Here is a 25,856-nt window from a genome sequence, read left to right on the forward strand (position 1 = left end):
AATAATTAAATTGCAAAAAACTTAATAAAATTATCATACCAATAAACTTATAAGACAAATAAATGATCTAAATGAAACCAAATGAATAGTTATAGGTTTTTAGAAACAAAACCATTAAAAATCATCAATGATCCAACACACAAAATCACTTAACCATAAACCATGAATGATCCAACATACAATCAAGTAATCAAACTCTATACCAACAATAATATTAAATTTAGATATATTTTAAAAATAGAGAAAAGACTTGTATAATCTTCTTAAATTTTCAGAGAAATCTATGTATGTTTTAAAAAAGAAGAAGAAATGTGAGCAATTTCTTTATACCTCAAGAAAAGTTTGTATAATTTACTTAAACATATTTATACCACTCCTTTCTTGTGAGTGCTTTTCTCTTTTAAGACGTGATTTGAATAAATACATACTAATAATGAGGAGTCGTTATCTATCGACATCACAGAATAAAAGGAAAAGGAAACTAGCAACAAAAATTATACTCTTGAAAGGAGAAACAAAGTTAATAACCATACATGATTAAAAGAAAAGAAGAAAAAACTACCCTCGTCAAAACCAAGAACAGGTCTCCACATGCCATCATTTTGTACAGTCGCGTCAACTTATATAAACTACCTCACCATTTTACATTCTTTACACCATAAATGGGCTTGTATAGTCATATTTCATTTTATCTTCCTCTGCAGGTGGCATCAGGTGCATTAAAACATCTGATGAGCCTCATCTCGCTTAAATTCTTTGTATAAACTTAAAAGCTACAAAATGTACAGTTCTGCAGTACAATCGACAACTTTATTTCCAATTCGCTACACAACCGAAGAAGCAGCTCTCACTAGCCTCAGTTAGCTGTACAAGTTTATTTTTCTAAGCCACCTAAGCAGGTTGAGGAGGAGCCTGAGCAGCAATTCTCCTTTCTGCAAGAAATTAAATGACCGGTTCATACACTATATATAATAAATACCTTAACATATGATAACAATAAAATTGAAATTAAATGTGCATATTAGTGATACAATAAGAAGCAGGAGAATGGCTTGGTCTTCATGCGTGTATCTCATGTAGGAGCATGCTTTCAGATGAAAGTGCTCCTAGTGCACATGCACGTGCATGGATGCTGAAATAAAAGAGCATGGAGGAATGCAAATGAGGAAATGATATGGAAGGAGTAAGTACCTCCAGCAGCAACAAGTTTCTCCACACGGGCGACAATGTGCTTTCCATAGGTGTACTTTTTCAATGCATTCAAATGAACCTTAATTCGGTAAAGAATCAGCTCGCGTTGTTGATCATCACAAGTTTCCAGCACCTTTTGTACAACGTAATTTGCAAATTGATCTTTCATCATCGCCTGTATATAAAAGGAATCTGATTTATCATTTTGCAAAACTGGGGAAGAGGGAAGGGACTCTTTGAACAAGTGGCAAACCAAGATCTATTTTACAGGTCGTGAGAGTTAACTCAAGCATTCACAACACTGACAAGTAGCAATTCTATTGATCAAAGTTCAAGACTGGAAATGTGAAAATTGTTCTGTTCAATCACATGAAGATGTTGTGGATGAAAAGAAGTCCTACAGATGTTGTAAGTCGAGTTCATGTGATGGCATTGGAAATCATGAAGATCATTACTGATCATTTATGATGGTATTGAACCTAAAAGTAGGCTACAGTGAGCCTAACAATGTATACTAGCATTGCCTTCTAATTTGCCTCAAATAAAGAGGGAGAGGCATGCGTCAGGATGAGAAAGTTCAACAAACCTGAAGAGGCTCATTTTCATCTGTGGTGCCAAGCATCTCACACACTAGTAATTGGCGCTCAGAAGGACCACCAAAGGTCAAACATTTCTCCACAACATTGGAGGCAAACTTCTGTTGACTCATTTGAACTATCTTGCCTGCTAATTCCTTTATGATAGAAGAACGTTCATGAGGCTTCCCATGTTCCAGCACATGCTGTTATCAAGGAGAGAAGAAATCAAAAGCAAGAGATCAACCCACACGTATAGGAAATATAGCAAACAATATCACATTTAGGTAGTAAAGGAATATTAGGGAAGTAGCGAGTAGGGAGCAGAAGGCTGTATCCCATGTGAGAGAGAACCAACCTTGGATGTTGAAAGGTTTCATGATATCATTTATTGACAAGGACAACACTATATGTAAAGGAGATTAGAAGCCAGCCAAAGGAAAAGACATTCATATTTTATTGTCAATTAACAGATTTGCAGTAAAAAACTTCAATATAAAGGAGAGTAACTTCAAAACACATTGACATGAGAATTGTGTGACTACAGTCCATCAACGGTCCAGAAAAACGATTACCAGAACTGTTTCTCAATGGAAAGCTTGATAGCAGGCTTGCAGCCAAAGAGTGCACATGCAGAAAATCATGCTCAAGTAAACCAAAAAAACATGAGAACCATAAAAGCATGCTTCCACCACTATGGCAATAAGAAAGAAGCCCAAACAATCCAGTCAGAAAAAATTAGAAACCTGAACAACGTAGTTGCCATACTGATCCTGAGCTAACATGCTAACTGCTCCTAATATTTCATCCATAACTTTCTGTTGTGTCGTAGGGTCTTTGCAGTGTTCCAGCACTCTCTGTCGTGTAGAAGGTATTCTTATATGACAAACGATCTCAGGTACATTATAAAAGTAATATAAGCAGTGAAGAGAACTTACCTGTATCACCCGGCAACCATATGGATGGGTTGAGAGTGTCACAACTTGATCAAAAAATGTTGACACAATAAAGTGGATTGCATCTTCAGGAACACATTCAATACACTTCTGAATGACATGATTACCATTCTGATCACGTACACAGCGCATAACATTACCATCAAGCTCTTGAACCATCTCTATCTTCTGATCCAGATCAACAACTTCAATGGCCTAAAGAGGGATACATAATTGAAAGAACAAAAAAAAATGATAAGACATTCAGAAAATTACAGAGGGTCAAACATATACATATCAGCTAATGCCACACCCACCAGCCACCTTATATTGCCCATACCTTCTGGATGACACGGCAACCATACATTTGAAGGCTAAGTGCCAGAACATGGCCAAGAAGTTTGTTGGCTAATTCTCTTTTCTGGGATGCAAGTCCATGCTCAAAAAACTGCAATATACCATTACGGCATTACCAACTATTTCTCATGCAAGATTAATGAAAGAAAATAATTAATTTAAAGACTAATGGTTACCTTTTGAACCACATAATTACCAAAGACATCAGTCATCAAAGCAAGGGCATGTGGCATGATTTCCTGATAAACCATGTTTTTTTCTTCTGTAGTAGCTGTTTCTAGCTTTTGTTGAATAAATCGACTCCCATATTGATCCGCACTGCCAATGATAATTAAATAATCAAATTTGATTCTTCAGTGTGGCAGCATAAAATGAACAATAGCAAAAAATATACCTGAATTCAACAACATGACCAGCAATTTCAGACAGCTCAAAACACTTCGTTTTATTGCTTTTAAACTCTTCCAACAGAGAAGAAGCAAAACTTTCATCAATGTTCTCATTATCTACATGCCAAGGTCCCATGACCCCAGCTAAATTCCTCATTCCAGAAGCAAAATGCATATTCAGTTCATTGTGCCTAACAGGACTTCCAGATCCAACTGGAGAAGTGGACACAACAGAGTTTGCCATAGGACTTCCTGGGTAAGACAACCCAGCACCATATGCAGGATTTCCATAATAACCATGAGGAGTGAAGCTGCCTGATTTACCACCCGGCGGTACATTGTATTGGGATTTCTGAGGTGAGAGGACAGACCCAAGATAAGCTTTCTGGAGCTCAAGCAAATTCATGTATGAATTGCCCAAGTAGTTCCTGTCCACAGAGGGGTCATTGAGAGCAGCAAGTTGTGCTGCAGCAAACTCAGGTGTCCTCAGGTACTGAAGATACATGGGATCAACAAAAGGAGCCTGAAGAGCACTGCCTTGAATTTGATTTCCCATCCTACCAAGATTATGCACATCAGATGGAGCAGCAGCTCCAGAAGCCAAACCACCTCCAAGAATTCTCGAGTCCATTCGAGGGGCTGCCATTGCTGATGCTGCAGCAACATTTTCAAACAAGGGTGGCAGATTACCAGTGCCAAGTTGGTTAGTCATCAAGGATGCCAGTGCTGGATTTCCAGCATAGCCACTCATACCGTAGTTAGTAAATGATGAATTTGTACCATCTAAAGGCTGGTACTGAAGTGGCATACTTCCTCCTCTACTAAAATGGGAGGTAGGCGATCCTTTGAAATATGAGTTATTGGAAGGAACGGTAGACTTTTGTAGCTCAACCTGCCTATCCAAGGATGGATTGTTGAGACCTGACCCACTCCTGCTGCTCTTACTTGAATTTTGCAAGTGTGCTGATTCAGATTTCTTTAAATAAGCCTGTTGCTTCCCATGATCTTGACCACCTAGCCTACCAAAAAGATATCTCTTATGACTATCTACATCTGATTCAACCTGTGATGGCAAATGGTTTGCACCATCTAACACATAATCTGCTGACAAGTTCATCACTGACAATGCAGCCACAAGATCTGCTGACTCATTGATGCCAGATGAAACACCATTAAATGCATCTGGATTGGCAATAGCTCTCTTGTCAGAAGCAATGGCTCTGCCGCCACCAATAGGCGTGATGCAGGGACTGGGAGCCCTAGCAACAAGTTGTGGATCAGGAGTAGTGCTTCTTGACAAGGAAGATCCTACTGCAACAGCATAAGAATATGAAGCTGGTAAGCCAACATTTTGGGCTGCAGATGATCCTTGAACATGAGCCAACTCTGCTTCAGCAGAACTAATGATATCAGTGTCATCAAATGTATTACGACTGGCTGGACGGGAAGGAAGGCATCCGATAGAGGTATTATGCCCCAAATCATCCTGCACAATAACTGGTTGTAAATAATGGGCAGAAGAAAAAGGATATGAAAATAACAAAACCTAAGAAAAAAATCAAAGCAAATATATGCTAAATTCACTACAGAAATGTTAACAATTGATAGTAGCAAGAAAAATAAATATTGCTGTAAGAAAACTTTCAAAAGGCAATGGCAAACAAATAATATAGCAAAAAACACAGCCTGCAGGATCAAAATACCATTTACTCCACTTCAAGACTGAGGTATACAGAAAAATTTAAAACTACTGGGTGTAAAGCCAAGTCAATCTATACTTGTTCAAGCTTGATTAAAATTGACTGAGAAAATGTAGCTGGTGCAGAATCATGACCCGAATCCTGGAATGAGTTTCTTGGAGAAACCATGAACAAAACTGAGAGAAAGTAAGAGAAAAGAAGGGATGAAGAGAGAAAATTTAGCAGGAAGAGCTTCTGCAAATTCTGATTTTTAAGATACAAAATAAATGGCACACTGTATTCTTTTTTGGAAACATGACACACTGTATTCTAACTACAACTTTGAATATATAGTGAACTGTTTAGAAGAGACTGTTGTAACTAAATTACTTCAGTTGAACAGATTCCGTAATAATTCAGCTATAACAGATATAAAACTGAGTAGTCACATAATCTGTTAGCTGAACTAACAAATTGATGGGCTTGAATCCTTTGCAGTGGAAAATTTCACAGCAGCAAATACAATGCTATATTTATTATATTATATTTTATAGAATAAATTAAATATTTTAATGGTTATGATTTTATCCAGTAATTAATTAACTGGAGACTGGAGAGGATCACAACCCCAGACTGACAAATGCTACAGTTGAAAATACAGTACTACAGTATACAGTAAAGGATACACTACGTATGCACTACAGTATGATGGTATACAAATGTACTGTATGTATACTCTAATGTTACAAAATTAAATACAAATGTGGTTTGAAAAGCTATAATGTGCCTCAAAGATTTTAGGGTGAATGCAACAAATCAACTTGATGAAACTAAACAATAAGTACAAATATTTAGAGCCAGTATGAAACTAGAAGGATAGCTTCTATAGGACAATCATAAAGGATTGTCAGAAGTATAGGAAAAATAATAAATAAAACATTCTGATGAACTCACAAGATGTTATGCTGCAATCTTCCTTCACAATAAGCACCACAAATAACGAAGTAGAAGCCAAAAGTCAAAGACACAGATGCATGTCATCATTTAGCATTTCATGAAACAAAACTTCCCCCAAGAAGAATTACAATTATTAATCAAAACTTTGGAACAATACTAAACATCAGAACATAAAAATAAATACTTAGCATAAAATAAAACGACCAAAGATCATATGCACAATTAGCCTCACAACATATGCATCAATTAGTCATAGGTCACAGATGAAACGAAAACACAAAATGCTATATCACACTATCCAGGAAAGATAGAAACCGATGCAACATTGAGTTGATTAACCAATCAATGGAAGAAGAAGCAAGCCACCTGAAAAATTTCTGCAAAGCTCTTCTGTTTGCTCAGCCCTAGTCCAGGCAAACCAATCAGTCCATCACCACCCCACTCGGCCGAACCTCTTGTTTTTTCATTATCCACCTCACTCTCTTGTTTCCTCATGTTAAAACCTGGTGGGGTAGCAAAAAGCGATCTTCCAGCATTATCATCAGTCCTGTTTACTTTCCTCCTATCTCCAATTCCACCTAGAGCAGAAGCTCCACCTTTAAGTCTTTGTTGAAATCTCCAATCCTCCTTTGACAGCAAAGGAGGTGGCAGCCTAGGATTCAAATTCACATTGGAGTAGTAGTATGAAAGATACGCTGGATCAGACCTAAGCTCTTCCTCAGAAGCAATCCCATTCACATCCTTCGTTCCTCGAAACTCTGAAAAGGCAGCAGGAGCACCACCACCACCACCACCAGCAAACAACCCTCCTACGGCACTCAAAGAACCGTCCACAGTTGGAGGCGCCGATCCACTCCTAAAAATATTAAGCTCTCGCTCACGATCATCAGCCTCTTGTCTGCGTTGCTCACGAAGTAACATCCCTATCTCCTTCTCCAATTCATCACCAAAAGAACCCTCGTTACTCCCAAGCATAGGTCTTCTTCCCAATTCAGACAACATTTTTCAAAATCTCAATTTGATCACCACCCACAAATCATCAACCTCATATAGCAGAAACTGATCACTACCCACCACCAGAAATCAAACCCTAATCCAGAAAACAACACAAAAACTCAAACTTTTCCAATCCCAGAGCGTAAACCGCCACACCCTATATTAACAACTTCTCAAAATTCTAACTAGCAGTTACTGGGAAAAAAGAAAAAAGAAGAAATAAAGCCTTGCTCGTAAAAACTGCACCGATGTCACTTCTGAAGCTGAAACAAAACTACCCCAATAATCAAGTAAAAAATGAGATTGAGAAATTCACTCTAAGTTCCCAGAATTGGTCTCCATAATAATAGACAAAAATTCCTAGAAATTGAAAAGAACTGCGAGAAGAAGAAACACTGGTTGAGGAATGCTACACTGAGATAATAAAAAAAAAAGGACAACAGATCAATCCGGCGGCGATTAGTTAATACAAGAACCCTGAGGGTTTTGTTCCACTAGAAGGAGGATTAAATATAGATGATGATAGTATGAAGCAAAGTTTGTATTTTTATTTTTATTTTTGAGTTAGCAAAGTTTCCATTTTATTTATGAATCACAAAAATATCAAGAATATTTTAAGTATTTCCAAAACATTAGGGTAATTCACAAGTGATAGCCGACTTATGTTATCTTTGTTTTGTTGGTTTATGAGACTATCTTGAACTTACACAAGTTATTTAATATTAAATAATATTACTTACTTTTTTATTTATTGGAACAGAAGATATAAAGTTCTTTATGTAAATATTATTGACTATAAATAATATATTTTTTTAAGTATTATAAGACTCATAAAATTAAATTATAATTTACTTTAACATTCTTAACAATTAAATATTTTTTGTGTGGAGTGTTTAAATTTATGAAAAATATTATAAGACCCACAAAATTAAGATAATAATTCATACTTCCTCCGTTTCAAAATACATGTCCATTTTGGAGAAATTTTTTGTTTCAAAATACATGTCCATTTGATAGTTTAAGGATGCATTTTGACTATTTTGCCCTTGCCTACTAATTAATTGGATTCTAGTTTTTTGTCCACAATAATTAATTCCCATTTGTCTCTATCTATTGGTGGGGAGGTATATCAAGGAACGAAAAAGAATTTAAGAAAATGAGAGTACATACCAGTTATGTGAGTGTTGCTTTCTTCTCCTGTAGCAAAGTTTTCTTCCTCACCATTTAAATCATGTAGTTCTTGATTTAAATCAAACAATGGCTCTTCATTTAAATCAAACAATGGTTCTTCATTTAAATCAAATGGAAAAGCATTAAGATCCATAGCAAAATTTTGTTCTTCATTAATAATATAAATTTGATAAATGAGTACCTAACTCTTATATATACTGAAATTATAAGTGTTTTTGAAAAAATGGTGGGAAATACAAATTTTAATTTAACTTTGGTGGTAAACATTTTAAGATTAGAGTATAATTAATAATGGAGGGAAGTTTTTTCAATTGAGTTTTAAAAAACTTTGATAACCGAACTATGCCAATTGAGCTTTTCAATACCGAAGCAAAAATAATGCCATTTAGTAGTATTGGTATTGCCAGTATGTATTGGTATTGTAATTTGATTAACTTTAATTAATTTTGGTATTGGGAGTAATTATGAGGTGGGATAAATAAATATAAAATGGAGAAAATAAAGGACAAGGGTAAAATAGGAACTTTTGTGTCAAATTAGCCTGTCCTTGGTTACCGCAATTTCTCAAAAATGGACATGTATTTTGAAACGGAGGGAGTATATGTAACCATGTATGGTAATCATGTATGGTAGTTGTTTTAAATTATTGTTTTCTTTCCTATGCATTGATTGCAAAATTGTTGTTTTAAGTTATGGATTTGAACTAATCAAGGAAATTTATTGATACTCATAGGTGAGTTTTTTTTCTCTCAATAATAATTTCTCCACTCGTACAAGTCATGATTCAAACCCTTGAGTTTGACCACATTATTTTGCGCATATGAATGCAAAGGAGTATCTCAATCAATCATTGAGGTTTTTTTGTAAATGGTTAATATTCATAAATTGGTTGTTCTCTTCCAACAATGATTTCTTCATACACACCAGTCAAAATTTGAATCTCTAGGTCTAACCACATGTTTAAGGAGTCGAAGTCTCAGCTAATTGAATTAACTATTGTTGGTAAATTATAAGTTGTTAGCTTTTTTTTTTTCAATACTATTTTTATTAATTTATTTTATTTTTTACTTTTTTATTTATTTTAAAAAATATTTATTCTAATATTAGTAATTTATTGTGAGAAACTAGCACTAGATGACATATTTTTTTGCTAGTAATATGAAACTTGATTTTTTACTTTTTTTTTATCTTGTTTTGTTTTTTAATCAACATAATTATGTTCTTTAGTTATTCGGTGAGACATTGAGGTATTTGTATAAATTTTGATCTTTTCGATCGATGATGAAACTAATCTTTTGTTTATCGTCCGTTCCCAAGAATATGTTTTATTTGATGTCAAACTATTTATTTTAATAAATTATTATATTTCTGTTTTTATTTAAATTTAAAATATTTGGTAAATAAATAAAAGTTGATAAAAAAAGTCAAAATTGCAAAAAAAATTGTTTAAAAAAATATTATTTTAATATATATATATATATATAAATGAAAAATTAATTTTAACAGTATAAATTTATTTTATTTAATTTTTTAAAAAAAGGAAAAGAGATTTTAAAATAATTATTTTAAATAATATGAGTAAAATCACCAAAATTTTACCATTTTTTATAGTATAAAATTTTAAAAAATTATGTCATACTTTTTAAGATAATGAGTTGTTACAAATATTAAATATATCATTTTACATTATTATATGATTTGTAAACTAATTTATCAATTAATTTTATCAAAAACTTCTTAATCTCTTCAACTCTTAGCTTATAACTTATAATTTTAATAATTTTATATTTTAAAAAATTATTATTTTAGGTATTTTTTATTTTTAATATCATTGAAATAAGTTTATGTAAGTTAAATTGATTTTACATAATACTAGTTGAAAAATAGGCACTGTGTCTTGTGCGTTAATTGTCTTTTTTGTTTTTATTTAGTTAGATGTAGTTGTAATAATTACCATGTTGAAAAACTATTAGACCATAAATACTTGTAATTGTTAGTGATTTTTAAAAGTAGTTGAAGGATAAATTAAGAATAATAAATGAGTACACCAAATTGGATAATTGTCTTTATTATGTAGTCACTTATAGCATTCAATGCAATTTGAATCCTGATCTACTCCACGTCCCGAGGGTCTTGGCATGTTAAATTGATAAATTCTAATAGGCACTAATTAAGATGATAGTAGGGCACCTAAAGGCTACAAACGATCATATTGGACCCATGCATGATTGATTACTTCCTTTCATCTTCCACAAATTTAGTCTTGGATGTGTAAGTCTTTACAATGAAAATCGTTTTGTGGCATGGTTTGTTGAATTCATATAAGAATAAAATTTATGAATTATGGAAAGAAATCCAAGAAGAAAGGATTTAAAAAAAGTATAATAAAAAAACACAACAAACGAAGCCATTTTAAAAAAAACTAAATAAGAAGAAATATTTTAAACTCATATCTTATTTCTTATCCAATGTGCATGAGTTTTTAGTCTACTTATTATGAGAAAATTAAATACTTGTGTCATGTGTCTTCTTGATTCATTTAGTTTTCGTTCCATTTTCCCTCCTTCCTCCTTTGGATTCCTTCTTTTCCTCCCTTTATTTTCTCTTCTTTTTCTTATCTCAGTCTCTTCTCTTTCTTTGTTTCTAATTTTCTTTTTTCTTTTATTCTTTTTAAGTTCTTTTATTCTAATCTTTCATTTGTTTAGTTTATAACTTTTAGTTCTTTTTACATTTTTGTTTCTTTTTATGAAGTTCCAAAATTTAAACTAAGTATTAATTTAAATTAAAATAGTTAATATATTACTTCAAAATACTATTTTGAGTTTTTGACTCTATGTTTGATAATTTCATATACTAATTTTTTTATATAATAATGTTATTTTTTTACATGATGATAAACCATTTTTTAAATGGTATTTTGTGTGAGTTTTTGTGTCATTTTACATGTATGTTTTTTTATATAACTCACGTTTGGACATTAGTTTTGTATTGCAGAAGTACAGTCGCTCAATTGAGTGAAAAAAAGTTAAAAATACCCAAATTTATGAAGATTTGAAGATCCTGTACTTGATAATGGTTGTGGTTCATTCACTATAGTCATGGTAATCAACACGACCATAGTTAGATGATAACAACCCTTTGAGAATAGCGTCAAGGATCTGACAGCGGTTGCGGTCAAATCATGAAGGTCACGGTCAACTTATGAGGGTCATAGTCAATCCATAATGGCCTAAGGCTTCAGCGTCACTTTTGACCAAAGCCGTGGTGGACTCACAGTCATAGTGTGTTTTTTTTTTATGTAGTTATCCTTTCGAAGCTATATATAGAGGTCTTTGTCTTTATAAATGATTATTTTTATTTTTTACGAATTGAAGAGAATCTTGAGAGCTTTTAAGAGTGGCAGAGCGTGGACAATACTGCTAGGATGGATCGTGATCATCGTTCCTGCTTATTGGTATGCCTGTTTACTCTTTATAGGGTTTCTAGTTTTGCTCTAATCATGAGTGGCTAGTCCCCCTAGTCCAAAGATTATGATGTGATTGTCCATTTGTACTCCTCTCCTTGTTCTTATTAGAATTTGCTTACCAATCGACAAGTGTACCGATTCACACAAGTAGTATATAAAACGGTAAGACCAAATATCGTATCCACGGGGAATTTGTTTCACCTAGAATATGTATATTCAATATGTAAACACTTTTTAAGCTTGGAAATAAGTAAATATTGAGTGTTAAATTAGGTTTTCTACAATCTTAACTACTTGGGCAATATTAAAATACTTAAAGCTGTAAAATGTGACAAATATCAAGTTAAAAGCGTTGAGCAGTTTCCTACTGAAATTTCTCTTGCCGTATAAAAGGGTTTTTCTCTATTTAACATTATCCTAGTGTTCTTATACCGAGAAAATACTTAGACCATGATTCCTCACATGAATAAGCCTAACTCTCTTAGCCTTTGTTCTTGATTTCTCAACAAACTCACTCTAAAAGAGTTGCACTAAGCATACAATGTAAAATATACTAGATCACTACACTCCATTCCTAGACATGCAAATTTCTAGCTTGCTTTATCAAGTTCTAAGGTTTTAAAGCATTTTCCAATACTAAAAAGCCTAACTAAACATACAAATGGGTGATCAAGCCACAAGCATGTAAAATAAATATAGATAGAAGCAAAGAATACCAAAAAATAACATTAAATAGATAGTTATAACATTACATCAAGAGTTTCAGTAGTCTACTCCCCAACAAAGAGGTTATAGCCTTCCATTACAAGTAAAGCTTCAAAATACAAAGAAAGAAAATGTTTTTGGTGAAAGAAAATGGAAGAAGATGAAGGAAAATGTCTTCTCCAGCCTCTCAATCCTATTTCTCTTTGTTTTACACATAGTAAGGCTTGGCTAGACTCTGGTTGTGGTGGTGGTGGGTTGTGTCATTTTTTTCCGCCACTCTCAGTGTTTTAAAGGCTATTGGACTTCTCAGCACACGAAGACTCGCTCAACGAGTATGTCTTGTTGAGCGAGAGTAAGTGAAAATCCGCTAAGCGAGCTTGGACGCGCTAAGCGTGAGAAGAGACAACGTCCTCGCTGGGCGAGCATGTTGCGCGTTGAGCGCGCAGATCTCTGGCTTATCCTCTTCTAGGGTTTCCTATCCGCTAAGCGAGTTGGCTGTCTCGCTAAGCGGATGAGGCTCGCTTAGCCAATCTGCCTCGCTAAGCGAGTTCATCAGCAACTTTTTGCACCTTCTCTTCTTTGACCTACAAACTGAGTTGAAATCAACATTAGGTCACAAAAATGAAGTTTCTACTCTATAAAATCACACAAGAAAGAAAATATATACAATTTTCGCAAAAGGAATCATAAATTGGAGGCACATTGCTATTTTTTTGCAAATTTTCAATACAATACTAACTCATGAATAGCAATTAACAGAATTCCTCATTGTTTTATGTTAATTAATTTTCTTCCTTATTTTAATGTTTATTGGAATCAACCATTCTAATACTTAATCAATTGCATATCAGTGTTCATTTGCATGTAATTGGTAGATCTAGGTAGAAAATGTTGTACACCAAATCAAATTACACGATCAAACTGTTTGGGTAATCTTTGATAGATTAATTAATCTTTAATTAATCATCCCTAGAATCGATTTTATCCTTTGACTTAAATTGATAGATTCATGATCATTAGGGTATTGATTTATGGCAAAGAACATCTTTTGACCTTGATCATAGACTTTAGTTGATTTTGAGAATTGGTAATTAACTAGGGAAAAAATTTCATTAAGACTAGAATTGAGAGAAAATTAGTACTAGTGAGTTATAACTCAAAACCTCTTTTATATATTCATTTAATTTTTTTCTTATAAAAATCAAAACCAAAAAAAATATTTAAATCTTTTTTTTAATCATTTCTATTGTTAGTTTAATAAACTTGACTAATTGGGAATACAATTGGTCCTTTTGGTTCGATATTCGGACTTTCGAGTCCACTGTTACTATTGCGTTGGGTACATTTTTCCTTGTGTGAGTCTAACATATTTTACGCACAAGTTTTTGGCACCGTTACCGGGGATTAGTTGCGGAATTCCCAACTAGTTTAATTTTGTTAAACCAAATAGTTTTATTTATAGAAATTCTTTTATTATTTATTTAATTTTCTGTTATTTTTATTTTATTCTTTTATTTCCCACTGCACTTGATCTTCTCCTTTCTTTTGTAGTGCATGCAAACCAAGTCTCAAAATCCACTACTGCAATATGAACCCAATATTGACAAGCTAATCCAAAAACATTGTGCAGAAGTTCATGAATAGAGAGAAAGAGCAATGGAAACTAGTCAAGCTCAAACCCTTATGGATTACCTTACCCCTACCTTGGGGGATACCAATCCCATCTTACTGCCCGAGCTGCTAAAAGAAGTCATTTTTGACTTCAAGTATGAGTTCTTACAAATGCTGGAGAACAACCTCTTTAGTAGTGCTACCCATGAAGATCCTATGTAGCACCTGAGGAAGTTAATCAAGTTGACCAACACACTGAGACAAAATCATGTACCCGCAAAGTACATCAAACGCTACCTTTCCTTTCTCTCTTAATGGGAAGGCATGGGACTGGTTATGCTCACTACCTGAGAACAACATCACCTCATGGAACCAGTGCACAAGTTCCTTCTTAAGGAGGTATTTCTCTCCCATGAAGACAAATCAATACATTAGAAACATTGGAAACTTTGTACATAGAGAACAAGAGAGCGCTTGAGAAAGGTTGCAAGATTCTACTTTCTAATAGAGTTGTCAGTTTTGTAGCTCTTACAAAGAATTCCATTATTTATTATTTTTATACCTTCTATAACAGGGGGAATGTCGCAAACAAGGTTTTTGGCTCGTAGAGAAATTACCAGAAGTTGTCCACACCATGACATTACTCAATAGATACTGATCCATATATTCTATGGTAGAGTGTCCTCACACAATAGGACAAGTTTAGATGTTGCTTGTAAGGGTAACCTCATGTTAAAACCCCCTATTGATGCCATCGAGATCATTGAGGATATGTGCTCTAATCCCTGTAACAACTCAGGGGATATGAGGATTATGAAAAGAGGCGTTAACTAGGTAGAGAAAGATGATTCCCAAACTAAATTGGGAAAACGTATGCAAGCTTTAACATTGAAGATTGAGACACTCATGAGAGCTCAAGCCTAAGTCCCTATCATTACACCTCCTTTCTTAACCTGTGATAGATGTGGGATTGTGCATAAGACAAGAGAATGAACTGTTAATGACAAGTTAGCTACAACTATGGATGAGATAAACTTTGTTGGGGGAGGAAATAATTCTTACAATCAATACTCCAACAATTTCAATCAAGGACAAGCCTTCAGGCATAACCAAGGGATGTATAGGCATCAACCCATGCAAGATTAGAGGCCTAGACGAGAGGAGAAACAACCCATTTTTCAAGAGATTGTGCTTCAATATATGGTCCAAAATGACCAAAGAATGAAGTTGTGGAGTCTCAATTAACCAACATACAATCCCTCTTATCACAAAGACAGCCAGACAACCTCTCTTTACTACTTGAATCAAAATCCTAAAAGGGAGGATGTCAATGTTGTGATGACTAGAAGCAAGAGAATTCAAGAGGACTCTGAGGAGAAGAAAAATTCTTTCCTAAAAGCTGCAGATGACGTCTTTACTGAGAAGGACCAAGCACCTAGGAAAGTTGAGGTTTCTACTAATGGGAATCCAGTGGCAAGCAAAGAGGGTAAGAAGGAGGTACTGAGACCTCCTCATGTAAGTGTTCTCTTTCCTCAAAGATTGAAAGACAAGAGTGAAGATGAACAATTTGCTAGATTTGTTGAGATGCTTAAAAAGGTACATATTAATATCCCCTTCGTTGAGGCAATTGCTCAAATGTCAAAGTATGCCAAATATTTAAAAGAAATTCTTTCAAATAAAGGAAAGTTGGTGGACTTTGCTACAATTGCTCTCAATAAAGAATGTTCTACTATAATTTTAAGGAAGTTGCTACATAAGCTTAGTGATCCAATGAGTTTTTTAGTCCATTATATTATTGGCAACTTACAAATTAATAGAGCTTTATGTGATTTGGGTTCTGTCTATAAGAAGCAAGAGGATTCAAGGGTGCTAGCTTTATGTGATCACCTTGAATGCTAGTATATCAATGATAACTCATTGCTTGATTATATGATGTTTTAATCTAAAACTTTTACTATGACATTAGTACAATAATAGTGTTCAAATTGGGGCAGAAGTGCATAATGATCCCCCTAGGGATACCAAAGGTAAGCAGATTTTACCTTGGTTTTCAATTTTTCATTTTCAGTCACTACCCAGCATTGATCCTTCTCAGAATAAAGGGTTCATCCTTTTAATCAATAGAAACCATTTCATATCCTTCAATTGCAGTTAATCTTCTGGCTAGGGAGTTATCTGGCTTCTCAGGGTCCTTCAAAACTTCAACATCTCCTACAAAAACACGCAGATGAGAATACATTAATTAATAAGCTCCAGATGGAAAAGCACAATCATCAGTCAACCTTAATCTCCATCTTGTGTGGAACTCAAAGAATAACAAGAACAAAATGGAGCAATATTTTAATATTTTTAAACTGCCAGTCAATTAGCAATCTTTTTGTTTTTTGCAAGGGGGTGATCACAACTCATACCATCCATAAGCTTCAACGCAATAACAAAATAAAAAAAATTGAAATAATACTCAACCACTGCACATGATAAGCATGAAGTTTGTCACACCACTGAAGGGCAGCTAATTTATAGTTTTATACATAACATTTGCTAAAACCAACCATGGCTCTGAACTAGAACTTTACCGTGTTTAAGATATGTCACAGACTCACAGGTAAGAACCAGTTCTGAATTTCAACTACGAAACTGATGAATGCTGGAAAATAAAAGAATTTTTATCTCTTTACAAAGAGTCAAATTCATAGTTAATATTAACACAATCCTACCAAGTTTAATAGTCAAATTTATGATGGAGTTCATGTTGTTACAACAAAAAAATACAGTCAGTCACAAACTCTAGACTCATTTATCATATATTTGCCCAACCATTTAAGAGAAATCATTTGAATAGAAATAGTCACTGACACTAATGTCCATGGGCCACTTATTGACAAGAATCCATTATCTGAACTCGAAATGGGATGTGAACATTTTAGTGTTCATCACAGGTTCAAGTGACTGACTATAGAGTGGCCACCCACAATCGTAGGGTCTGCCGAGAGTTGATGCACGAAATCCATTTTTTGTACTGTGAGCGAGAAGACTGTTTCTACAAGAACCTGACAACCAGGTTACGAGGAAGCTACACTTAATGTTACACCAAGGCTTACTGTTGGAAAGTTGCTCAAAATTGCGGTAGTTGTAAGGATTAAATTTTAAAAATGTAGAACATGGACACAGAATCACACACACATATAACTATGAGTAGTTATTCAGTCAATAAAATTCTTTTACCAAGAGTAGTTATGCAGTCACACACCCTAACAGAAGATGTTGTTGGGTGAGATTTCAAACTCAAAGGAACAAGATTTGGCTCATAAGAAAGCTTACAGTAATGTCCAGAAGCTAAAGGTGAAGGGTTCTGTTTAGTGCCCTGTTATGACTGCATTTGAGCATAACATTTTAGTTTTACTAACTACACAATTCAAACCGAATCGGTGACTGCATTCGAAAAAGGAGGTGCTCTTCTCTTGTTTCTCCAATGGATAGGCGTTTGATGTGAGCAATGAAGGATCAGTACTCACCAGATTGTGGCTCACATTTTCTACACAATTCAGGACAACCATCTATGCTCAAATCTTCAGGGGCAATGAGGTGATACATGCCACTTGGCAGACATAACAGCAGAGGAAATTCAACAATATTAAGCATCTCAAGATGAGTCATTGTTGTCAGCCACTCGGGAAGTATCTTAAGACTATGACAATTTATAATTAACAATGTCTGCAAAGTGTCAGCGGCTCCAAGAATCCACTGAGGCAATGTCTGTTGCCTTGGACAATGCTCAAGATGCAGGACTTTCATCCTCAATCTTTGGATTGCACTTTCACAATTCAATGGCAGATTTAGCATCTTGCAGTGTCTTCCATACAGAACCTCCAGTTTAGGGAGAAGAGGCAAGGACTCTAGGCTCCCACGTGATTGAACAAGCAAAACCTCAAGGGAAGTGAGTTATGCTCGTCTAAACAAAACCTTCAAATTGTCACAATACTCAAAAGTTAAAGTGTAAACATTGCTCAAGCTTTGCAAAATCTTCCACTGACAGAACAGATTGTTTTGTGGTTATATGCAAGTGTGGATGACTGATTAACATCCCTAATCCTTTAGGCATTTTTCAAGCTGCACACATCCTCTAAGTGACAAAAATAGCAAGTCGACGTCCTTGTTTGTAAGGCGTCTTGTGTAACATTCATGATTTTTGACTTCTCAGTAGCTCTCACACCATGACACTTCACGCAATGACATTTCATACAATATCCTTACTGGTCAGAATTCTTCACCTTTTAGAACCCTCCGTAGGTAGTCTCTTTTTCGAGAATTCAAAAATCAGCTTTGTCTTGTTCCAGGATCAATGACTGATTTTCCACAAACCAACACAAGACTTTTCAACATGTTTTGTCTTCACTCACGCTTTTCGGAAAAATTCCTAAAAGGTCATTCATCCCATAATTACTCCAAGTCAAACATGCTTAACTATGAAATTCTTAAATGATAGACTACGAAAAAATAGATGCATCTTATTGGTATAGGTAGTATTAATTAATTCCTTTAAGTCATCATTAATTGCACAGTCTCATACCTATACAACCTTTGAATCCCTCTCATTATGGTGTGATTAGATCAGAATGTTACATCTTAAATGGTGTGCCAATAGTTACATGTGTTGTTAAATTTAACACCAATTCACGAAAATCATCTATATTTTTTTTACATCTTTCATCTCATCATGTTCACTGTAAGAGCATAAAAATTAAAAATGATTTTATTCATATAAAATTAAACACTATAAAAATACCGTTTTGTCACATACTATATAAGAAACCTATCAATAATAAAAAAAAAAAACATCTCATTACTGGATGTTTGACATGGTCAACCTCTTTAGAATTTGTTTGAGCATGATTTTTATTGTTGTAAATATTTTGAATCGGTTGTTGAATATGTTTGATTATTACTCTCACTATTTGTAGTTTTGTGACTTTTTTTGGGATTTACTTCACCCCAAAACTTCACTGAGATGAATGAATATAAAATCTTATTAGTTACGGTTAAGAAAAAAATTAAAAATGTAAAAAGATCATTATAATGTATAATATAAAAACATAGGAATTTACCTCAAAGTTGTTGATAATTTAAGCACTAGAGTTAGAGTTTGATTTGGAAGACCCAAACCTCTTTACTTGATCCTCTTTAATTTAATGTGTTATAAACAAAACTAGAGTATTAATCATGAGTTATTTAAGTTTTGTTAGTTATGAGTAAATTTTAAAGTTCAATTTTACTCAAATAACATAACACATTGCATATAGTTTTAAAATATCAATTAAAGGTTTACTTTGTTAAAATAAAATATATAAAATCATATATATATATATATATATATATATATATATATATATATATATATATATGCACATAACTAATCTGAAGCAATTAAAATTTCAAAATGAAAAAAATGAAAGGTATGACTTTTAAAAGAAAAAAAATACTGAATTTATAAGTAACTCAAAATAATAAACTTAAATTTAAAGAAAAAGCACATTGGATCAGTTTATATTTGAGAACAGAAAGAACAAAGTTTAATATAAAAAAGTAAAATTGAGCATAGGTGACAACTTTTTTAAAATTATATACATGTATAAATTAAAAAATATTGTTTTTAAGATATAAATAAAAAAGGAAAATATCATAAAGAAAAATAATTAATTTAAAAAATATTTATTAGAGCACTTTGCGTATTAGAAAATGATAAATAAAAAATTGTCTTAATTTCAAGAAGTGTGGATAAAAAAATGAGTATTTTTTTTTATTACGCTGGAATTTTACCAATTACCATAAACGTCTGTGAAGTGATAATCTATAGTCTCAACAGAGGATCCAAGAAATCAATTCCACCTTTGCAAGCATCATGTTAATGCAGGTCATTAACCATAAATTGACTTAAACGATTGTGAGTGTGTGATCCAGGTAAGTTTCACTTAAACGTTCTTTTTCACTCAACTGACTAAAGAGAACAGATATCAACGATTGTTCCCTAGAAAGACAAATTGGCAAGAAGTGAACACTCAGTCGAGGCACTAGGTCTTCATAAAATGAAAATATCTGAAACTATTATTTCTAACAATGCAGCCTTTTTTTCTATCATCCTCGACTATTAACAAAAATGACCAAAACTCGGTCAATTTTACAGCCAAATATGAATAGAACAAAGGGCAGAGGAGTCCTTGCTAGAACTTAGCATACAATAATGTCGAACTCAAGCTTTAACACAGACCGCTTCCAATTTCTGCTTGGGAAGAGCTAGCCAATTGCCTAGCATGCAGAGGACATCCACATAACACCATCATCCCATTGCAACAATTTAAAAATCATATTTTTTATTATTCAATCTGTGCTTCAAGGAAAATCCACAAGAAGAAACTAAGGCATGCGTAAAGCAAACTAGTTAGTGTTTCTCGGGACAAATGTTTCAGGCTTTGTGACTCTTTGCCATCTCATCAACATCAAGTTCCACTTCCAGCACTGGTGTATCCTTTCGCATGCCGAAATAACTGGTGAAGGGGTAAAATATATCAACAATCAATTCAAAAGAGCATCCCCATTTTTTGTGCATGATAATTTAGTTAGCCCAAGAAATTTAGTTCACCTGTTTTGTACCCGGCCATGGTCTACAGCACTTCGCAGGCAATATATGACTCTGCCTACAATGTCTGTCATCTGAACTGGACCAAATGTTCGGCTATCCTTCGCTTCCTGCCATTTGGGTTGGGAGCATTAAACAATGAATTGTTCCTAGTGTTCTACAAGCAATTGAGGAGGGAAAAGCATAGCAAAAATATTACAGAAGATTTACTAGCCTTTGTGGAAACATTCACTTTGAAGTTTAAAGATAATTGGTTACTTACAAGATTCCAAAGCTGTAAGAAGGTGTCAAAGAATACGGAGCAAATATATGAGGTTCTAATTAATTATATCCTCAGTTCTCACTTAACCATACAGTGCTACATAGAAAGTAATCAAATATTGAAAGTCTCACACTAAAAATCATTAGAGGGTGATTTCTTTTTCTTCTTTTAGAGGTGTTTTTTTGTTTTTCCTTCAGGTTACAACCACGGTTATTGTTTAGGAATGAGCAATTTTGGTATTACCAGAAAAATAAAAGTCATAAATGAATTAAAACATGGATTGAACATTTCCACTTGCGGAATCAAGTCAAACTCGCAAACATATACAACCTCTAGCCATATCATAAACTGAATTTCAAAAGTTGATTAACTGAATTGCCATGATAAGCTGCAGTCTTTCATTTTTATGCCTTAAAAAAAGGGGGTTTAACAGAAAAATAAGTCCGGATCCAGTCAATAATGTCAGATTTGTTGACAAAAGTGTAAGTATTGGCTTACACTCCACTAAGTCAACAACAAACAACAGAAGTCTTATCTCAGTAGGTGAAGTCACCTCTACTAACTCATCATATAAAATTATTTTAACCAATCAATCTATTGAGAATCTATTTATCATTTTTCTGTCACAATCTAGTTATCAAATTAATCTTACACACTAATTTCAGAAAATTTAAATGACTAAGAGTATGTGATCAACTTGAATACTTGCATATCAATGATAACTCATTGCTTGATAAATGATGTTTTAATCTAAAACTTTTACTATGACATTAATACAATAATAGTGTTCAACTTGTGGCAGAGGTGCATAATGATCCACCTAGGGATAGAAAAGTTAGGCAGCTTTTACCTTGGCTTTCAATTTTTCATTTTCAGCCACTACCCAGCATTGATCCTTCTCGAGAACAAAGGCTTCATCCTTTTCATCAGTAGAAACCATTTCATAGCCTTCAACTGCAGTTAATCTTCTGAGTAGGTAGTTATCTGGCTTCTCAGGGTCCTTCACAACCACAACATCTCCTACAAAAACACGCCTGTCAAAGAACCCAGACTATCAATAACAAAAAATGGAGATGATAATACACTAATTAATAAGCTCCAGATGGAAAGGTCAATCATCAGTCAATCTCCAACTTTTGTGGAACTCAAAGAATAACAAAAACGAATGGAGGAAGACCTAATTTCAACATCTTTTAAACTGCCAGTCAGTTGTCAATCTTTTTTGTTTTTCGGAAGAGGGTGATCACAAGTCACAACTCATACCATCCATAAGCTTCAATGTAATAACAAAATAAAAAAAATTGAAATAATACTCAACCACTGCACATGATGAGCATGAAGTTTCTCACACCACTGAAGGGCAGCTAATTTATAGTTTTATACATAACATTTGCCAAAACCAACCATGGCTCTGAACTAGAATTTTACCATATTTAAGATATGTCACAGACTCACAGGTAAGAACCAGTTCTGAATTTCAACTACAAAACTGATGAACGCTGGAAAATAAAAGAATTTTAATATCTTTACAAAGAGTCAAATACAATCCTACCAACTTAAATAGTCAAATTTATGAAGTTCATGTTACAACAAAAAAATACAGTCAGTCACAAACTCTAGACTCATTTATCATATATTTGCCCAACCATTTAAGAGAAATCATTTGAACAGAAACAGTCTCTGACACTAATCTGCATGGGCCACTTATTTACAAGAAACCATTATCTGAACTCAAAATGGGATCTGAACATTTTAGCGTTCCTCACAGCGTTCAAGTTACTGACTAGAGTGGCCCCACCCACAATTGTAGGGTCTATGGAGAGTTGATGCACGAAATCCATTTTTTATACTGTGAGCGAGAAGACTATTTTCACAAGAACCTGACAACCAGGTTTACAAGGAAGCTACACTTAATGTTGCACCAAGGCTCATTGTTGGAAAGCTGCTCTTAATTGTGGTAGTTGTAAGTATGAAAATTATGAGAATTTTACTCTTGATAGCGCCAAGGATTAAATTTTAAAATGTAGAACATGGACACAGCATCTCACACACATAACTATGAGAATTATAATATCTTTGTTAACATTTATGGGTAGTTGTAAGTATGTATATATGAACACTTAGTATTGTAACTATTCAACGTGAATGAAAATTTTTCTGCAAATATCTCTCTTTCTACAATCATCATATGTATTATATGTGCCAAAATTAAATGAAGAAGTTGGGGCAAATGAGAATGGTACAAACCAAAATTAGTCCTACCTCATTTTCATTTTTTTATTATTAAAAACTGCTTAAAGATCAAAACAGACTCAACCTCTATATATATTTTCCCTTTCAATGATTAAATATCTATGTCTATGCCATTCTGCTATTTTGGATGGCTATGGCACCAAAATGATGTGCTATTTAATGTTGTCAAGATAAAGTGGGTAGACTTAAATTGTGTTACACAGATGTTCAATAGTGACAATGGGTAAACTATAATTTAACAAGAAAAAAGTTTTTCAAGAGTTCACTACGACAAATATATGATGGGCCAGATGTAAAAAAAGTGGGATCTATCTCAACAGACATTGAAAAGAAAATAAGTGACTGAAAGAGTTTGTAAGCAAGGGTTGCCCAGCTATCCAAGAAGATACAGCACGGCGAGAGTATAAAAAAGAAATATAAAGCAAATAGAAGCTTTTATGTAAAGCATGTATATTGAATCTCTAGCTTTAGAAGGCCCATACCAAACAACTAACAATAACAGTCAATAGATTTGCACAAAAGGAGTGTGTGAAATTACGTTGGGTCTACAACTGGTAATTTCCGAACAAGAGTTACTGCTTTTCCATCAATAGTAGGGGCCATCTCCTCTCCTTTATTCCAGTGCAAGTACGTCAGCTTTCCTTGAAAGAAGTTTTTCCAAACAACATCACGTACCTCTCTGTCTGTAATTTGACCTCCTTTGTAGTTCTGTTCACATTAAACATTGAATAATAAAAATCATTTCAAAGGAGGGGATTTGTAAGTGCTAACAATGTGATAAACAGCTACAGAAAACAGGAAAACCTTGCACTGGCACAGTTGTTGAAATTAAACTACAAGGAAAAATATTCCTATAAATGTCATTGTTTAGGATGAAATGATTAACAACCAATAGATTAGCCTTTTCAAGATAAAAGCGTAATCTTGGAAATCACATGCCCTCCAACAATTATGAACAATAACGAATGTAAGGCAAAAAAATAAATAAAACAAAAGGTGTTTGAAAGATTATGATTTCTTCTTATCCAAGGCACTTTAGACATACAGTTAAACTTAGGACCTGTTGGATAAACTTCTCATAAGCACTAATAGGAGAAGAAAATAGGAAGGAAAAATTAGCTTATGCATCAACTAATTTGTAGAAGCTCTCTCATATTTGCTTCCCTAAAAACTTATTTTTAACTTATGCATGAGCTAAATTTAGCTTATGAGGAAGCTTATTTCATTTTTCCTTCCTCATAAGTTTATCCAAACAACCACTTGTTCACTTTGTTGTAACAAATAAAAGTTAAATTTCTCGCTTAAATATTTCAGCCACCATTCTATTGCTACGAGAAAACCAAATATGATTTATTTCAAACTACACAGCTCCTGATTTGAGGACAAGCAATTTTTTTTCCATTCATTAACCTTTTTTCCCCAGATCTATTTAACATACAAGCTAGAGTGCCTTTTGACAAAGAATTCAACAAGGTCTCATGTTGAGTAAGAACTTTTGAATGAACTAAGAGCAAAGATCTCATTGTAAATAAACAAGACAAGTTATTAGAACAATTATGAGAAGGATCTCACCTTAGACCCAAATTACAGAACTTTCTCATCATCATTACCATGCTGAACACTTAAACAGAAAAATAAACAGTTTTAAATGTACTTGCAATCATTAATTCCACTAACAATCACAAAAAAACATCGTTCTTGGAACGTACTCGTCTGTTCCAAATGAGAAATTCTATCACCACACCCACACAGACTCACATTCATTTACAAGTGATGATCTCCATAACAACACAAAGAAACAACCTCTTAGCGTTATCTTGCCCATAATATCATGGAGATACTATTAATCCCACATATCATGCAACCAGCTGTACATATCTTATATTTAGGGATACATAGCATAAGTTTAGGAGTAAATATCATAAATTGAGGAAACTAATTTTGGAATGTTAGAGCTGTTTGTAAACTACCTGTATATATATCAGATTGAGAATCAATAAGAGGCATCACATTTCATTCCAAATCTTTTCTGTTACAAACAGTTCCAAAATCCTCTAACACGACCATCGAGCATGATCTGCCACTAGACTTAAAACATTAAAAACCAGAACCTAAATGAAAACATTACGAACACACTATGCAGAACACCATAGCATTTGACAGCCAAGAAAATTTCAATTTCACTTCTAATCTCTTTCCCTCTTCATAAAATCCAGATATTCCCACAAATGAAATTTCTCCACCAAATAATAAACAAGGGTAACAACAAGCACACCGCTTTCTATTTTTCTTTTATTAAGAAGGAATCGCGCAAATTAAAAGTAAGAAAACTTTACAACAAATATAAATGACTACCATTGACAATTATCAGGAAGAATAAAATTATAATAAAAAACCAACCCATAAATAGTTGAATTTAAAGAAGAAAAAAGGGTGAGAGAGTAGAGGAAGGGAAGAAGAACCTTCCAGCTGAGGGAGAAGGAGTATTCGAGCTTGTGGGCAATGTAGCGAAACCATGTTGATAGCGAAACCATTGCAAGGTGCAGCAGACACTGTTGTGTTTGTGTGAAGCAATACCCACCCTTTCTCCCCTTTTCTCCTCTAAACCCCAGAATTTTTCTCTCGTTATTTCTTATTACGCTTTTGCATATGAAA

General features: G+C 33.8%; 2 protein-coding genes across 3 annotated transcripts; both read right to left on the reverse strand.

Annotated features, from left to right (window-relative positions):
• Positions 1 to 482: 482 nt before the first annotated feature.
• LOC100779564 (pumilio homolog 2) lies at positions 483 to 7,630 on the reverse strand. 2 transcript variants are annotated; one of them, XM_003539570.5, is made up of 9 exons: positions 6,450 to 7,629; positions 3,453 to 4,933; positions 3,235 to 3,376; positions 3,042 to 3,149; positions 2,705 to 2,917; positions 2,513 to 2,623; positions 1,778 to 1,972; positions 1,192 to 1,366; positions 483 to 932 (listed from the first exon to the last, which is right to left on the reverse strand). In XM_003539570.5, the coding sequence occupies exons 1-9, from the start codon at positions 7,083 to 7,085 to the stop codon at positions 892 to 894; spliced, it is 3,102 nt and encodes a 1,033-aa protein (XP_003539618.1). In that variant the 5' UTR covers positions 7,086 to 7,629; the 3' UTR covers positions 483 to 891. The 2 variants fall into 2 exon arrangements, with proteins under 2 accessions (XP_003539618.1, XP_040863288.1); XM_041007354.1 differs by lacking the exons at positions 483 to 932; positions 1,192 to 1,366 and adding an exon at positions 2,125 to 2,172 and having other exon boundaries at positions 1,831 to 1,972; positions 6,450 to 7,630.
• A 12,792-nt stretch (positions 7,631 to 20,422) lies between these two features.
• Positions 20,423 to 25,825, reverse strand: LOC100500100 (uncharacterized). Its single transcript, NM_001249872.2, is given in 5 exon segments — positions 20,423 to 20,594; positions 20,690 to 20,796; positions 21,799 to 21,982; positions 23,740 to 23,909; positions 25,664 to 25,825. Coding segments are annotated over 5 exon segments (615 nt in total). The 5' UTR covers positions 25,736 to 25,825; the 3' UTR covers positions 20,423 to 20,512.
• Positions 25,826 to 25,856: the final 31 nt, after the last annotated feature.

This window comes from Glycine max, chromosome 12, assembly GCF_000004515.6.
Source record: "Glycine max cultivar Williams 82 chromosome 12, Glycine_max_v4.0, whole genome shotgun sequence".
Lineage (NCBI taxonomy): Eukaryota > Viridiplantae > Streptophyta > Magnoliopsida > Fabales > Fabaceae > Glycine > Glycine max.

What these genes read in the sequence shown, in the direction of transcription:
- LOC100779564 (XM_003539570.5), bottom strand. Translation starts at nt 7,085, where the DNA reads ATGTTGTCTGAATTGGGAAGAAGACCTATGCTTGGGAGTAACGAGGGT. An exon ending in GTTGCCGTGTCATCCAGAAG is followed by an intron (nt 2,918 to 3,041) that starts GTATGGGCAATA and finishes ATCCCTCTTTAG; the next exon opens with GCCATTGAAGTTGTTGATCT. An exon ending in ATGGTTGCCGGGTGATACAG is followed by an intron (nt 2,624 to 2,704) that starts GTAAGTTCTCTT and finishes TCTACACGACAG; the next exon opens with AGAGTGCTGGAACACTGCAA.